The sequence below is a fragment of the Syngnathus scovelli genome, chromosome 21 (genome assembly GCF_024217435.2).
Source record: "Syngnathus scovelli strain Florida chromosome 21, RoL_Ssco_1.2, whole genome shotgun sequence".
NCBI lineage: Eukaryota > Metazoa > Chordata > Actinopteri > Syngnathiformes > Syngnathidae > Syngnathus > Syngnathus scovelli.
In genome coordinates, this window is record NC_090867.1 from 5,193,044 (window position 1) to 5,209,047 (window position 16,004).

Consider the following 16,004-nt stretch of genomic DNA (forward strand, 5'->3'; position numbering starts at 1 on the left):
AAAACATTCTAAGATGTTTTTTCGTATTCATAAGATAAAGTTCCATAATAGAGCCTCCATCGAAAACTACAAATCACGCCGTTTGGGTTCCTGCAATACCAAAAATAGCCACAAAGTTACGCTATAAGCTTACAAATAGCCGTTTACATCGTTTTTACCAGGTCGTAATTTCATTACTGGCAATCAAGCTCCTTTCTAGTTATTCTTACATCGACTCTTATATTTTAGGCAGTCACTAGATTTCTGTAAGGTTTGAATGCGAGTGTAAAGACCATTTTACTAACATGCAATTAAAGATTTTAATTGAAAGATCATACAGCAAGGATCTGACTGACCTCTGACCTCATTTAACCCTGATGCAAGTGGACAGTCGCAGTGAAAGACTACACAATTCTTGTATCTGCATCTTAGATGTTCCCATCAAGTGTTCTAACTTGGAACTTTTATATATCTGTACATTTACATAAAATTCTTTGCACAGTGCAAGATTAAATGTCTTTCTCTTTTGCATTTGTATTTGAAGAATTTAATAATAATGTGTTTATGCTATTACTGGAGCTGGCGAAGACCCAGCAAATCTTTGATACATGTACACAAACAAAGTCCACAGTAATCTTTCAATCTTTAATGATTCTCTGTTAAGAAGTTGCTTCAGTTACTGTACAGTTTCTCTAAAGAACAGTTTTCTTCCCGTCGTTTCACTTTTCTGGGATAAATACTGCTTGTTTTTGCTACATTAGATCTCACCCATACGTATTAGGTTATCATTACTATAATCACGTTGTTATCCTTACATTGTATTTCCATACGTGATGTAATTGCTCAAGTTACAATTTGAGATGCTACAAATAAGCGTTATCTTTATAAACAATTTTTCTTTTTCCACAATGAATCACTAGCGCTGATTATAACAGAAAAATAAATTCTTTGGGGAACTTGTCGACTTTGTGTTTGTTTTTCTGGTGTCATATTTAAATTATGCCACTGCCTTTTAGTTGTCACTGAAATAATGTGACTGAAGGCGTATTTTAACCACCTCATTTGCATTATAATTCCCGTTACTATACAAATAATTACATTTGACTCTGACATCCCCTATAATAAATTCTTAGAAATAAATAATACTTAAAGCCCTTTTCTGACTAATTGTGTACAAAATCTACAAAGCCTCACATTGAGTTTTACAAAGCAAATGGATTTTCACAAAACACTACACAAATCCCCAAGATGCCACGTTTTTAAAAATAGACAACATTTACATGAAGCAGGTATTGAGTCACCAAAATGCAACAACATAGTTCTGATTTGATAAACAGCTCTTCCATATAAAAGAATTGAAACAAAATGAAAACCCTCATTCGGATCATTTACCACATCTTTGTGCATTTCCTGAACTTCACCAACAACTCTCAACTGTTGCTTGTTCACAGCAGCATGTGGATCTCCATGGTGACTTTTGCTATCCAGGCTTCGAGTAGTGTTAACGCCCTGGGCTTGGAAGTGCCTTCACATATTTCTCTCCATTGGTGCCTGAAGGCAGCAAAATAAACACAGGTCCACACATTCCGAGTTATGACCCAGACAGTTCGCTAGTGAGAAACTCAGATTCACATTGACTCGTTGCCTTCCCTCCCCCCGAGGAAGCAAAACTGGGTTTGTTTTCTATTTTCTCTTCTCTCTTTCCTCTTTCTCCTCTTTTCTAAAGAATCCAAGCCTCTGGCTCTTTCCTCTTCTTCCTCTCCATGGTTTTCGATGGAGCTTGATGGGAGTTGACGTGATGGTGGCATTGTCCTCACCGTTGAGTTAATGTCACCCTGGGGGCTGCTGTCTTGCTGTATGCTTGGCCTGATGGCACCAAAAACAAAACATGGTGGAGCAAAGGGTGGGAGGGTTCCAGAGCTAAGCAAAAGGTACACAGAGAAGCCAGCTGTGCATAGAGGTAGACAATGAAATGCAAAGTCCTGTGGTTTTTTTATCTTCTTCTCCCCCCACAGGGACAATAGGCTCAGTGAAGCATCTACAAAAGTGCTACATACAGATGATTGTATTCAACCAAGATAAGAAATAAAGCTTGAGCCCTGCTCTGTGTTAGAGAAGAAGCCAAAGGATGATTCGTGGTGGTGGTCTGAAGGAGCCTGAGCGGTTTTCAAGTAACGCTTTCTACAAAGTACAATATGCTTATTGGTTTCTGAAGTTGTTCTCCTTCGCCCCGTCGCTCAGACTGTGACTTCAGTCGAACTGTGTGTGGAGTAATTCTTTTGCCTGGTGTGTTGGTGATAGGTTGCTTGAGAAGGGTGTTGCATATGGAAATGCATCCCATGTCCTACCAGAGCTCCTGCTCCACGAATCCCGCCACAGGGCTGGCTAAAAAGATCCGGCATGTTCTCAATGCTCTGTTGCCGACGGGTGGAGTAGGCGTGTCTCCAGTGAGAGGCGTGCGTGGGCCCGGAGCCCGGGGCCGAGCTCTGCCTTTGGACGTGGCGCCCGACCGGTTCCCAGGCTTTAAAAGCCGAGCTGGACAACAACGGGTGCGTGGTGGTCTTTGGAAGGTGGGAGTGCTCCAGATGGCTGGAGGGGATGGAGATGGAAAGAGGAGCGTGGAGGTTGGATTGCGATGGAAGATTCTGGTGGATGTATGACTTCTCTTTGGGCTGCATTGGTAATGGCTGAAAGGCGGGCGCTCGGTATTGGGCAAAGTCCATGAGTGGGAAGCTCTTGTAGTAGCTGTGAGATGCACTGTCCGCTGCATAATTAGGAAGAAGGCATAAAAGATAAGAACATTGTATTATTGGAGCCTTGGTAATCATCAAAGTCACTGGACTTCCACCTGACTGATGCTATGCATTAGCTTAATTTGTCTTTAGTCCCCAAGGACAGAAGCTCGATCATGTGATAAAGCGACATGACAGACATTTAAAGGTACGAGTGCCAGGGTGTGGTAATGTGGTACTGGTGGTTTATAAATACTCTCGCCCAGAGTCCTATGTGTGTGTGTGTGTGTGTGCATGTTTATGTATGTGTCATGGGATGGCATGAATGTCAAAGGGAATTATATAAATAAAGTCAACACTAAGGTTATATTACTGCAAGCGTTCTCGCCATCTGAACTGTTTTTTTTTTTTTTTTAAAGTGCAAGTTTTGTCCTTAACCAAATATAATTATGAAAAGCAAATTGAATTTATATACCTGACAAAACCATTTTCAGCCAGCTACAAATCCCCGAAACCAATAATATAATATAAATAAACATACTTTGCCTAATTTGAGAATATCTACAATAGTCTACAAGGTAAACAGTGATGTCAGAGGGAAAAAACTGCACTAATTAAAAAGTGTGCATCAACAGAAACTAAGAAGATGGGCAGAACAGAAGGCAGCTGAAAAGGGCATTTGTACAAAGGATAGCTTCTATGGTGGATGATAAAGGTTAATAAAATCCATCTTGTCAAGCAAACATTTGCATGTCTGAGGCTGGAGTTAGTTCAATGTCCTGTTACACCAGCTCGAGGACAACAACAGCTTTTGCATATGTGGTGACCTTTAGCCAACATGAGACTTTCTGTAAGGTCTAAAGCCTCAAGCTTGTTAGCCGTGGTGCAGAAGCTTTGTTGTTATTTTACAATCCCATCAGAAGGTACGATAGGCTAATTGAAAAGAGGTTTAATAAATAGATAAATAAATAAATAAATAAATAAATTTAAAAACACCAAAAATAAAACCATTTAAAAATAAATAAATAAATGAATTAATCAATCAATTAAAAAATACAAAAATAAAACCATTTTAAATAAATAAATAAATAAATAAATAAATAAATAAATAAATAAATAAAAAAATAAATAAATAAATAGTCCTTGGAACTGACCTGTGCTGATAGCTGATAGAAAATATTCCTGAGCTAATCCCTGTGGGACATTACATCTGAATTATCACGCGGTGAAATCACACCACAGGGCCCCAAGTGTTGCTTCCTTTTTAAGATCACCTCTAAGGTTGCCACTGGGCAATGACACCATTGTCAGCCGGCTTTTCTTTCGCTGCCAAGTACCTGCTCTCCTCAAAAGGTTATCATGCCATTTGGCGTCAGCGTCATATTGGGCTACTTACCCACGGCTTTGAGGGAAGTGTACTTGTTGAGTCCCAAAGTGCCGTGATTGCTGTGAGAGTGAGGAATGCCTTGTCCTAATGGGCCATGAGCTGAGTTACTGAGATGGTACTGCTCTAGTGGGAGACAAGGTGGAAAGAAAAAAAAAAGTCAGTTAAACATGATCTTGCATTTTGTCTGCTCTCTTTCTGGAACAAATATAAATTCATGCATAACTTGCCCAACTGTGACAGCCTGTCATTCCTCATGCCAAATGAACTGAGGTTGATGAACAATTGGACCAAACTAGCTGGGAGAGTAAAGTCGCGGTTATTAGCATTAATGAAGTCCACTGATGCAGCCAACGCACTCGATGTCAGCCCCGGGGATGTACGCACAAACCGCACGCACAGGCTTTTAAATTCATTTTGGGGGAGAGCGCAACCAAATTGCTAATGATGGCGATGTCGTTAACCCGTAAAATGTGTCGCAGATGTTTTATTTAACAGAATTGCATTGTGTATTTGATTTGAGCACTCGTTGGGGGTTTGGCACGCACAAGTTAAGTCTGCAGTAAAGACAAATCATCTCATCATTTCAATGACTGTGGGTGGAATGCGATACGTGGCGAAACTTCGGGATACTAATCCCGTGTCACACACTGGAAAGAAAGAGGGAGCGTCACTTGTGGTTAGGATGATGAAAGAGGGATGAAGGAGGAAGGCAGGTTGTTTGTTCTGGTGAAAGAAATGAGAGATTAAGCCAGAGAGGTTCCCGGTTGCCAGGGGTCAAAGTTCAATTCAAGGTGAAAATTGTGTATTGATGTTGTTCTGCTGTCCCATTTCTTCGGTGTGTTTGTCTAAATAGGTCAGATTATTTTTTTTTTTTTTGCTCGCAGCTTTCTTTCTGCTATGAGTCATGTTTTCTGGAGAATATTGGACCGCATTTTTCGCTTCCTATCTTGGGTGAACGTCGCTAAGCCTCTAATAGCTCAGGGAAACTTCCAAAAGTTTATCTGGCTTGAAAGCTTTTTGATATGTTAGTTACAGACAGAGACCTTTTACCACTTGGCTCTCATCAGTTTAAACACGCTCAATTAGCTTGTATATGTGTGTGTAAGCAGCATGAGTGTTTTTTTTTTTTTTTTTGCCAAAGGCCCTCTGCTGTCCATCCTACTCTGGAAAAACCAATACTGTTCAGCTGTTTAGAACACATTCAATCTATTCAATGTTCCACTTTATCACATGGTTCAATTTACATCCACTGTTTTAACCTTAATGAAGAAATGCAAGCATTGAAAAAGTGAACCTGAGAAATAACGGTGTCACTTTATTAGGTACACCTTTGGATCATTATTATAGTAGCATTTCACCATCTTGGACATCGTTGCTATCAAGTCAATTGTTGTCCGTGTCAGTCAACATGTGTGTGTGTGCTCCCTTTTGGCTCACCGCTCCTGCTGCGCTTCATCCTGGACGAGACGCCGTTGGCTCTCCCTCCACTGGGCGAAGTGGTTACGGCGTTCTCCGCTGGGCTCACCTCTTCTTCTCCCTGTTGCTTCAATAGGTCAGTGAGTGCCCTGGGTGGCGAGAAGATAAAGTCTTCTTTTAAATTGAATTGAATTTTTCCTCAAAAAAAAAAATCTCAAGAGGCACATTTCCAACATTCGCGTTTTGCTTTGCTCAAGGCTGAAATCCAGTCGTACTTGACCCGCGGCTTGTTTTGCTGTACAACATATGGACTTTTTTTTTTCCTGCAATATGGTCCTTTTGGAGTTTTCTCCATGTGCACACACACACATACACTTACACACACATGCACACACCAGAGTACTAATGCAGTTCTCTGATTTTAGCATTGATGCTATTCACTCCCTTGATCAATAATTCAAACAGTAGTGCCACTGTTCTACTAATGAAGCTCATGTGCTAACACACTTGCACACACACACAAACCATGTGGACGTCGCAACTGACAGCAACAGCCGGCGGCAGCTTGTTAACACCACCGCAGAAAAGTGCAGCCCATTGGCAACGGCTGTAATCTTCTACAGATTGTTTGTGGTAGTGATGATGTCATTGAAAAATGATGCCAAAAAATAAAAATCATCACTGCTTTACCTAATGGTATCACCTTTCTAATAATATTCATTTACTATCTCCAAAACCGCTTATCCATAATTGTAGATACGCATGGATAGGATGTTTGTGAGCAGCTCTCTTTACCACCGACAAATTATATTCATAGATTCAAATTGATTCCGATCCTAATCATCCTTTTGTGATTCAATTTTGACGCAAAGTAGCCAGCCCCTGTTTGAAATATTTGCCTTGGCACAACAAAAAAGCTCTTCCTGCTCCACCCCTCCCCCTCCCTAAACTAAAATTGCTCCCAAATCTGTCTATCTCCCCTTCTTCCTCTTTTTTAAAGCATTCCATTAGTCTTTGTCTCCTCCAGTCTGACTCATTGCCATGCGGAGCCCCCGGGGCCACCGAGCGAGCTCTATTGGCTCAAACAATTTGCTGATTTGGATTTTTTAATCTTCAACAAAAAAAAAGCGTACCTGTCCCGGAGCGATGGAGTCTTTAAGGAGCATTGGCTCAGCGTCATGCTATTTTCTGGAACATGTGACCCATATCGTTTATCTCAACTGACATTCCAATTCCAAATACATCATCATAACAGACCGTTGCCATTTTACATCAAAATTTAAGCGCTCAGCCATGTATAACCTTCAAATGTTATGTAACAACATCTCTGACAGCTGTGGGGTCAACCTTGCCAACCCCCAACCACACGTGAGACTTCATGAACGTCCTGTGACCGACCCATCGATCCCAATAATGTCGACCGCGTCACAACCCAGACACGCTGATTAGTAACAGCGGCTTATTGATTGCTGTCGTGACATATACTTGACAATTGTATAGACGTCACGTTTTAAAAAGACATATCATCCAGCAGATTTGGCGTAAAGCTGCTTTTTGGGCTGACGTTGATGCTTTCTATAATATTCCATCTCTCTGACTTTTAAGTCACACTGGCAGATAAGTGATGGTCCTCTTTTGCCCCCGTCAGTCCAATAATCTACTTGGGCCACGCATCTTGGCCCAAATATTACTTGACAGCTTTAAACACAACACTTTGATATTGTGTTTTAGTGGGAAAAAAAAAAAAAAGTCACCATGACAAATATCTCTGTTTGAGTTCTCTTTTGGTGTCACTCTGTCTCTTCATCAAAAGTTAAAGGGATTCATCTTTACTGGCTGATCAAATAAAGACTAAAATAAGAACCATCTAAGCCAATTTTAATACAATACAGTGGATATAAAGTCTACACACCCCTTTTCAAATGCAATTTTTCTTATTATATTGAAAAATATTTAAATAATTCAATTTAATCCCAAATAAATGTTAAAAATTTTAATTATTTTTTTTCTCACGATTAATGTAACCTGTACATCTCAACGGATTTTTTTTTAATCTCTTTGAAAGTGGAAAGTAAAAATAACTAACTGAAATAATGTAGCTTACAGGTGTTCAGAATAAACCGATTCAAGCCCATAAAAAAAGTCAGCACACTCGTGCCTCACGTCAAATATAAGCTTTGTCACACAAAATCCTGAGAAATGTGGATTAGTCCATTATTAAATCCCGTGATTAAGATTTTCTTTCGACTTTCCTCACTTCTACTCTCAAGCAATCGGGGAGACAGATTTTTAACTAAGACTATGCTCTTTTTAGTCCTAAAGCGGTAAGCCAACGAGCCGAGCATATTTTAAAAATGCTGCTGTTGGGATGCAGACAACTGTTTATAGACATTAGCAACCAGCATTTTTTTTAGCATCGGCTTCATTTTTAAGATGCAGCTGCAACGGACTGTGACGTCGGAGGAATAAAAGTGGAAACCAAAATACTTACTCGTAGTTAAAAATTTCTCAGGGCCTCGGGACCGTTGACTAAAACTTCACTCTTGTCCAGGACCAAAAGTCTACACACCCCTATTTGAATGCCACCTCGTTGTGATATAAAAGATGAGACCAATGTACATAATTTGAAATATTTATTTCACTATTAATATGTCCTATAATCTAACATTTATAACTCAATGAAAACTATTTTTACTAGGGGAAGTAAAAATAATGAGGTTGCATAAGTGTGCACACCCTTATGACTGAGATGTGGCTGTCACATTTATACTCATTTTAAATGAGCACACTGTTTGTTTTTCTATCTATAGTGACCAAGTTGAGAATGACCAAGTGGCTGCAAACTGATGAAAAGCAGATTGGGTCAATAACAACATGCACTCACTTCCTCTCTGTCAATGCACTCAATGGCAACAGCGTTCCATAACAGCAGCTCTCTCGTGATAAAATTCATTCCAATAGCATCTGTTTTATTTCTATGCGAAACTTCCAAATTTTGTTTGAGATTTTGACATTTTTGTAGAAACGAGTGAATTTAGGTTATTTGAGGATCAAAATGAAGCCAGACTGAATACATACAAACAAATAGCCTAAACACAAACGACATACCATAAGGTATGAAATTCTGTGAATGGTTTTTAAGCAATTAGAATGTGGATGATGAAAGTCGACGTCAACGTGATCCCATTTGTCCCGCACGTCCATATGTGCTGCAGTAAGTGACTTTTATCTATCCAACTTAAATCGGGTCAACAGTCAAATACTTTAAGTGACTCTGTCCTTCATTACATAACATGGTGGCTAATGCATACCAACCCAAACATATACTACAAATCCATATGTCCAATAATAAAAACATGCATAGAAAAAAAATTGATCGTCTCATTGGGACTCACCATGCAGACACACACATCTGCATGTGCACACACACACACAAGAGCTCGTAGCATGTGACCTCTGCTGGATTTTCACACTTTGGACATTAAATAGCAGTGGATTTCGCCTACTGGCTATCCTGGTGACGTGAACCGTGCTCATGCAACCTAAATGCCATCGCCATCATTCTTGTTAAGTCAACTATAAAGTGTGTATGTGCTCTTATACACACACATATTCTATATAGATATATAAAATATGCACGTTTAATCTTAGTGCGGGATCACTTTGGATTTTTCAGCTCCAAAGCTGATTGAGGAAAAGCGCTAGGATTTGAGAGTGCTAATCATCTTGTGTGAGATTCAGTGTAAAACATTTGAACATGCCGGTGTGACAGCACGTTGCAGTTGCTGCTTTTTGTGAGTTGTTTAGGGCAAGTGTGGGAAGTGAATCATATGTACACACTGTATTTGTGCTTTTTGAAGTGCTTACAGTATCTGACATGTGAGACGCATGAAGCCGGGATTTCTGTCAGCGTGTTTAATAGCGGAACGAGTGTTCATGCAGAGCAGTCCAGAGACGGTAAATCTCAATGAGAGGGGGGTAATCTTCTGAAATGAGGAGAGGCAGCATAAAGATGATTCAAAATGTGAAGATGGCAGAAGGTGATGCATGGAGAAATGAAGATATGATGAGGCAATGTAACCGGGCCCGGTTTACTTCTGTGCTGCCTTGAAGACTTTGTTCAAAAGAAAACGAAGAAAGGAAACAAGCAGAAGAAAAAGAATCGTTGATCACGAGGAGGACGACCATGTTGGTTTGATGTGGAAAATGCCAAGGACTTTGTCAGAAAACAAACAGCATGATTTGAGACCGAGTGAGTGAAGATGGTAGTATGTAAATGTTTGAAAAGGCGAAAGAGGTTGTTCATTGTTTCGTTTACGTCTTTCGGACAGGTTGTGTTTGTGGTTCAATGACAATAAAGCTATTCTGATTCTATTTGAAATATTGCGACACACAATGTCAGCAAATTACGGCAAAGATAGCTCTAGTGTTCCTCAAAATGTTTGGTTTATTTCATATATAAGTCATGCTTACAAGCAAATAAAATGAAAAAAAAAAGATGCGTGGGAGGAGAAAAAGATGGCAAATAAGACACACAGAGAAATAAAAAAACAAAAAAAAAATTAGAAAGTAGGCTACGAATGGAAAAATGTGCAGCTATGTTGTTTTCCTGCAGGCTCTCCAAAACAGTGACTCATTAAAAATTACATGACTCATAAAGAACAACATAACAACCTAAAGTCAGCTGGGATTTGAACTGGCTATTTTAGGTACTGATGTCTTCCTAATTTCAATTAGTCACGTCCTCATTAGGTGAGCTGGAGCCTATCGCAGCTGACTTTGGGTGAGCGGCGGTACACCCTGGATTGGTCGCCCATCAAATGTTTCCATGACAACTATTTCGACAGGATCACTTCTTGTCTAATTATCTTGGAAATTACTTTTATATTTATGCAGGGGAGAACAAACATGCACTCATGTCAGTTGACCTTTTTTTTTTTTTGCATGCTTGGTTGTAAAGTTGTAAATTTATCATTGTCACACTTTAGTACCTCAGCTGTGTGTTTCGATTTGTTTTTCTTCTTGGAATTATTTGCAACTTTTCAACCATCTCCAAAACACACACATACAATGGACTCATGCTGACCAACTGTATAAATGAGCAGACGAGAGCTTCCAGGTCCAAAATATCGAGTTATTTTGTGACTCTGTCCACTCTTTTGTACAGTTGATTGACGTAAAATTAACTAACCCCGCCACACACACACACACACACACACACACACACACATTTTTGCCATGCCTCCTACCTGGAGTTGAGGTCAGTGTGTGTGGCAGCAGTTGCCCCGCCTCCTCCGCGACTTTTCTCCAAGCCCAATTTGGTGAAAATGCCCACCAGGACCATGATGGCCACCACGCCGCAGATGATGTAGACGATGAGGTGCGTTCGATCCCGCTCCTGGTCCTCCTGGCCCTCGGTGACGGTGGCCACGGGCTTGCCGGTGTTGGCCCAGATGGGCGTGTCGTAGTTGGAGCAGATGCGTTGGTCCAGCCGCTGCTGGCGGAACTGGCAGCAGAAGCGATAGAAGCAGGTACCGCAGCAGTACAAAAAGACACCGGCGTTACAGTTGAACGGCGGGTCCCACTGGCCCATCACATCGTAGTAACCCTGGCAACGCGTCCCTCCGACAGGCGGGCCGTCCTCGTCGTCCGCATCACCCCCGCTTGAGGGAGTGGACGGCCCGGAGTCTTGGAGGGGGTTTTGGGTGGTCTCCGCATAAGTGGGAGTTGTCTTGTTGACCAACGTGGACGGGACGACCATAGGGTTGTCTTGGGGAACCGTCGCCGTGGAGACAGATGGATCTTGAGTGACGGCTGGCTGGGTAATTAGGGAGGAGAGGTAAAAGAAGAAGAAAAAATGGCAGGAGGGAGGAAGGACTGCGGCCATGCTGCTATCCCAAAGTCCAGCCTTCAACTAGAAGAAAGATCAAGAAAGGGAAAAGGAGCTCAACATATTAAAAAAAAAATCCCACAAATTGATTGAGTGTGGCTCATCTGCTTAAAAAAAACCCACCAAAAACATCAGAAAGAGGAAAAACTCACCTTCTAAATAAGAATTTAAAATCCCCTCTTTTTATTCGGACACAACTTGAAGAGTCCCCATAAATCCCCTGCTCTCACCTTGTCTTCAGCAATCCCTCCCCCAAAAGTCCAACGCTTGAAAATCCCCTCTAGAAGAAACACGTGCAAACTTTACTCAGAAGCATCTTCTCCCCCTGAGCTCTTCTTTTCTCTTCCCTTCATGTCTTCTCCATCATCGACTGGGTGCTTCATCCGGAGGCAACCGTGCGCTCCTCTTCTTTTTTTTTTTAAATCAACTCTTCACCTTCTTCTTCGTCTCAGTCAGTTCTTGCGAGTCCACAACTTGTCCTGCCCAGTGCAATGCATGCATGTGTGTGTGTGCATGTGTGTGTGTGAGGAAGGGGGATGCTACACTGAGAGCTGCAACAGTTCAGGACCAAACCAGCTCCCCTCCTCTGTTTACCTCTCATCAGTGAGAGAGAGAGGGAGAGAGAATCTATTTGCGATGGGAGGGTGGAAATAAATATAAAAATGACTTTATTTGGGGCTGCAGCTGTCTTTTTGCACCAAATAACAAAACATGCATCAAAAAAATTTACAATTATTGGCGTAAAATTCAAATTGAGTCCCCATGTCTTAAACGACGCTCCTCATTTATGGATTTTTCCTAATCCCGGAAGCTTTATTTGTGTTTATGATTATAGTAATTAGTTAATTACTTTTTTTTTTTTAATCTACGCGATTTTGATTGTGACTCTCTCATTCTGTCTTTCATTATTAACTCCTTTCTACACTCGATTTGAATAGTTTTGCATATAAATCTCATTTTATAATTTTCCTTGGCATTTCCCAGGCAATTTCTGGACATTTCTGAGCTTGTGTTGGGAAATATGCAGAGGACAGTCAACATCTGCTGTGGTCACTCCTGCTCATCATCTCCTTATCGGTACGCCCGTCACCGTCTGTTCAGACTTTTCATGCATGTGTGCGCTTCTCTCACTTGAGCGTATGTCATCAAGGAGTCAAGTTTTTTTTTTTTTCTTCTAAACCACCACATGGACATTTCTAATGAAATTCTAAGTCAGATTGACAAGGGCCTTTTTGCTTCCACTAATCGTCTCTCCCGGCCAAAAATCTTCCTCCTTTATGTGTCATCATCTGGAAGCTAACTTTCCTTCCACGTTCTGTTGCGTGTCGTGTGTATGTGTGAGAGCGGGAGTGTAATGGAGAGAGTGAAAAGATGAGCGGGAATGTAGGACAGCGGGGAGGAGGTTGACTGAGAAGAAAGGAAGAAAAGAAAGACAAGTGGGGGAGGAATTTTGAAAATGAAATGTTTGGCTAGCAACCAAAGAGAAAGGTGGTCACATGGGGCATGTTTGGGTTTATTTCAAATAAAAATATGTAAATGATATTTTGATGAATTGGGATGTTTGCTCGTAAATTTTCAGATTGACACAAAACATCATTCAGATTTTGCTCTGTGAATGTAAATGCAGTAAACTGTATTAACATTTGCTGTCTTCATAAGAGAATGAGAAAAAGATTTGCATTTAGACAACAAAAGCTCCAATTGAAAAACAAAACAAAAAATCTGTGCTCTTTATTTTTGCTATATTTGCATTTTGGGTTACTTGTGGTGTGTCAACTCTGAAAATGTTTCTATCTGTAACTTTGCTGTAGAAAAGAACAAATGCATAATAGATTTAAAGAGCCCATATGAAGAGTGGAATTCATTTCAAATGGCTAGCCCAAAAAATTGTGTGTGTGCTTTTGTGTGTGTGCATTTATATGTGTGTGTTTGTCTGATGTTTAGAAAGCGGAATTCAAAACTCTGATGAATTAGTGCTTAGCTCGAAATGTATTCACAAAAGGCATGTCGGTCTCCAATTATTGTGTCTCCCCAATGTGTTGGCATAATTCATATTGTTGATGAATATTTATATTTTAGCTTTGTGTGTGTCCACTAACACCAATTAATGGAATTTGCTATTTATCGCTGCCAATTATCCAATCCTTCGGAATTGTCTGTGGAATTCTAGTAGAGACGACGGCAATGCAATTTGTTTAGTTTTTTTTTTTTATTATTTAATCTTAATTTATCCCATTGAGATTTTTTTTCAAATGTGTATCGGTTGTCATCTGCTGTTTAACTTTACTCATGTTGAATCTTTTTAATTTAATCCACTTAACATTTCTAATGTTTGTGTGCATGTTTATTCATTGGACCATATGAAGGGTGCATTCGCCCGACTGGGAAAAGGTAAATTAAAAATCCTCCAAATTAAAATTATATAATTTCCAATTTTGCAATGGGAAATTCTGACATCCGTGTAGAGGAAAAAAGCAAGCGCTGCCAAATGAGACTGAAAATGGAGTGCAGAATTATCAAAGTCTGTTGGCCCTGACCATTTGACTGCACTCACTCAGCCAATTAGAAAAGCAAAGACGAACGAGGTCATTGATGTCCGCGGGGGATGCAGAATTAACAACAGCCGCAGCGGCGCCATCATTCGAAAGCTTACTCGAGATCACGTGATCAACATACTTGTTGGAAGAAACAATGTGGACCACGCATCCAGAATTTACAGAAATAATAAGTTCACTTTTAGTGACCTATTGTCAGGCCATTGATTGATGGATGGCGACATCAGCGCCAGGATCAATTAACCCGGATAGACATTAATTTATTTTCTTTTTAAATATTTTAAATATATCTTTTCACTTGGTTTTGTGATACGGCAGTAATGCGGCTGCACACTGATTAAGTGAAGCGTCCGAACTTTACAACACGAGACACGAAATCCATTGTTGGATCGATTTTTATCCAGACGAGGTTTTTTCTGACCTGTCGCTCTTAAAGTTCAAAGTGTCAAGCTTTTTTTTTCCATATCCGATGAGTGCTTCCATGTTGTGTCTGCCTGTAGATGTTTTTTGGTATCCATCCCAGACAACAATGTTGAAGGCTTCCGAGAAGTCGATTAAGGAACCTCTTCCCAAAAGTGCATTGCGGTTGTTCTGGATAAAAAAAAAAAAAAAAAGTTTCATGTGAATTGCAAAACAGCAGCCAGCTGTAGCTAAGTCAAAATTTCATTTAAAACTTGTAGTTCTGAGTTGGCGCTTTTTTGGGGATGTCATGACTCCATCATTGTCCTCGTGCCATTCCAAGTCAGTCCCTCGATCGTGACTTGAGCCCTGCACAAATTTGAATTTAATTATTTTTTATTTTCAGTGGCCCCCAAGTTTAGCCAAGCTGGTTTCTGCCAAGAACAAAAAAGGGACTCTAATCTCCTTCCCTTTGACACTTGACTCACGTTATGTTTGACACGCTGCAAATTACTGATGTATGATTAAAGAACTGGCTGCAGTGGTGGACGCGTGTCAAGCTGGAGATGAGAGAGCTTCAACCCTGGACGCCCCGTGGTACTTTGGAGCTCAGCGCTGTTCATTAGCGGCAGGGGCTTTGGGACTTTTATCGGCTTGCTATAGGGTGTCGTGACGGGAGTTGCTTTTGACACGTGTGTTGAGGATATATATGAGAGCTATAGATGGGGGAATTTGCGTGTCCTTGAGAGGGGGATGAGTCAGTTGGTGCTCCAGGGACTAGGAGCATCCAGTGATAGTCAAACATGACATGGAAAGCTCTCAGTCCAGAAGATGACAAACTATAGGTGCATAAAAATTACAATCCAAGGAGGCCATAAAATTGCTGAACAGCAAACCAACATTAATTGCAAGGATTTATCGCAAAAATAAACCCACTCCAAATTGTAATTTATTCAGGTACAATGTTTTCCTGCATGTTATTAAAATTTCCCAAATTATTCTACCTACTCACTTGTGTTTTTTTTTTTTTTTTCCAGGGTGGTCCTAACATTTCTGTGACAATAAAAAATGTTAATACAATTAAAAGCTACAGGAAACCTACCTGCTACTTCTCATTCCGTGGGATGGAAGTGAAGCACCGCATGGGACCAATTTAACATCACGCCTCCTCCATCATATGTTCATATTCTGTGGGAAAGGAATTACACATTGTGTTTAACAAACCGTGCAGAATATAAGAGCAAAACAACACTGGTGGAAAATGTGCAATCTATTAAGGTTAGATACAATAAATGTTATAAATATCCTATCTTTACATAGATCATAATCCTCAATTTTGAAAATATTCATTCAACATATCATCAATAACTGGATAACTTTGACAATTGTAATAAATAAATAATAAATTGTAATAAATACATACGTGCTAAACGTTTTCAAAGTATGTCTGCTTTGCTGTGTAATGGCGCCCCCTTGTGGCTGTTTGTAGGCTTCTCCATTTACTGTCATGACTTCACTACTGCGTTAGGGCTGAAGGGCCCACATTAGATTTTTTTAAAAGGATAAATGAGTGGATCAATTATAATTACTAATTATTCCATATATAAAAGGTTTATTGCAGATAAAAAATTGTTTTTACCATTTTA

The 16,004-nt window shown here is 40.2% G+C and overlaps 1 protein-coding gene across 2 annotated transcripts; it reads right to left on the minus strand.

The window, feature by feature from the left end:
* Nucleotides 1-610: 610 nt before the first annotated feature.
* Nucleotides 611-15,986, minus strand: shisa8b (shisa family member 8b). 2 transcript variants are annotated; one of them, XM_049759478.2, is made up of 5 exons: nt 14,381-15,986; nt 10,764-11,428; nt 5,536-5,663; nt 4,108-4,221; nt 611-2,743 (listed from the first exon to the last, which is right to left on the minus strand). In XM_049759478.2, exons 2-5 carry the CDS (start codon nt 11,399-11,401, stop codon nt 2,217-2,219), a joined length of 1,407 nt encoding a protein of 468 aa, XP_049615435.1. In that variant the 5' UTR covers nt 11,402-11,428; nt 14,381-15,986; the 3' UTR covers nt 611-2,216. The 2 variants fall into 2 exon arrangements, with proteins under 2 accessions (XP_049615435.1, XP_049615434.1); XM_049759477.2 differs by having other exon boundaries at nt 11,557-15,986.
* Between the last annotated feature and the right edge of the window lie 18 nt (nt 15,987-16,004).

Excerpts from the sequence above, each read along its gene's own strand:
- shisa8b (XM_049759478.2), bottom strand. The coding sequence starts at position 11,401 with ATGGCCGCAGTCCTTCCTCCCTCCTGCCATTTTTTCTTCTTCTTTTAC. Across the intron at positions 4,222-5,535 it reads GATGAAGCGCAGCAGGAGCG|AGCAGTACCATCTCAGTAAC; the intron begins GTGAGCCAAAAG and ends GTCTCCCACTAG. Across the intron at positions 2,744-4,107 it reads CACTTCCCTCAAAGCCGTGG|CGGACAGTGCATCTCACAGC; the intron begins GTAAGTAGCCCA and ends CTAATTATGCAG.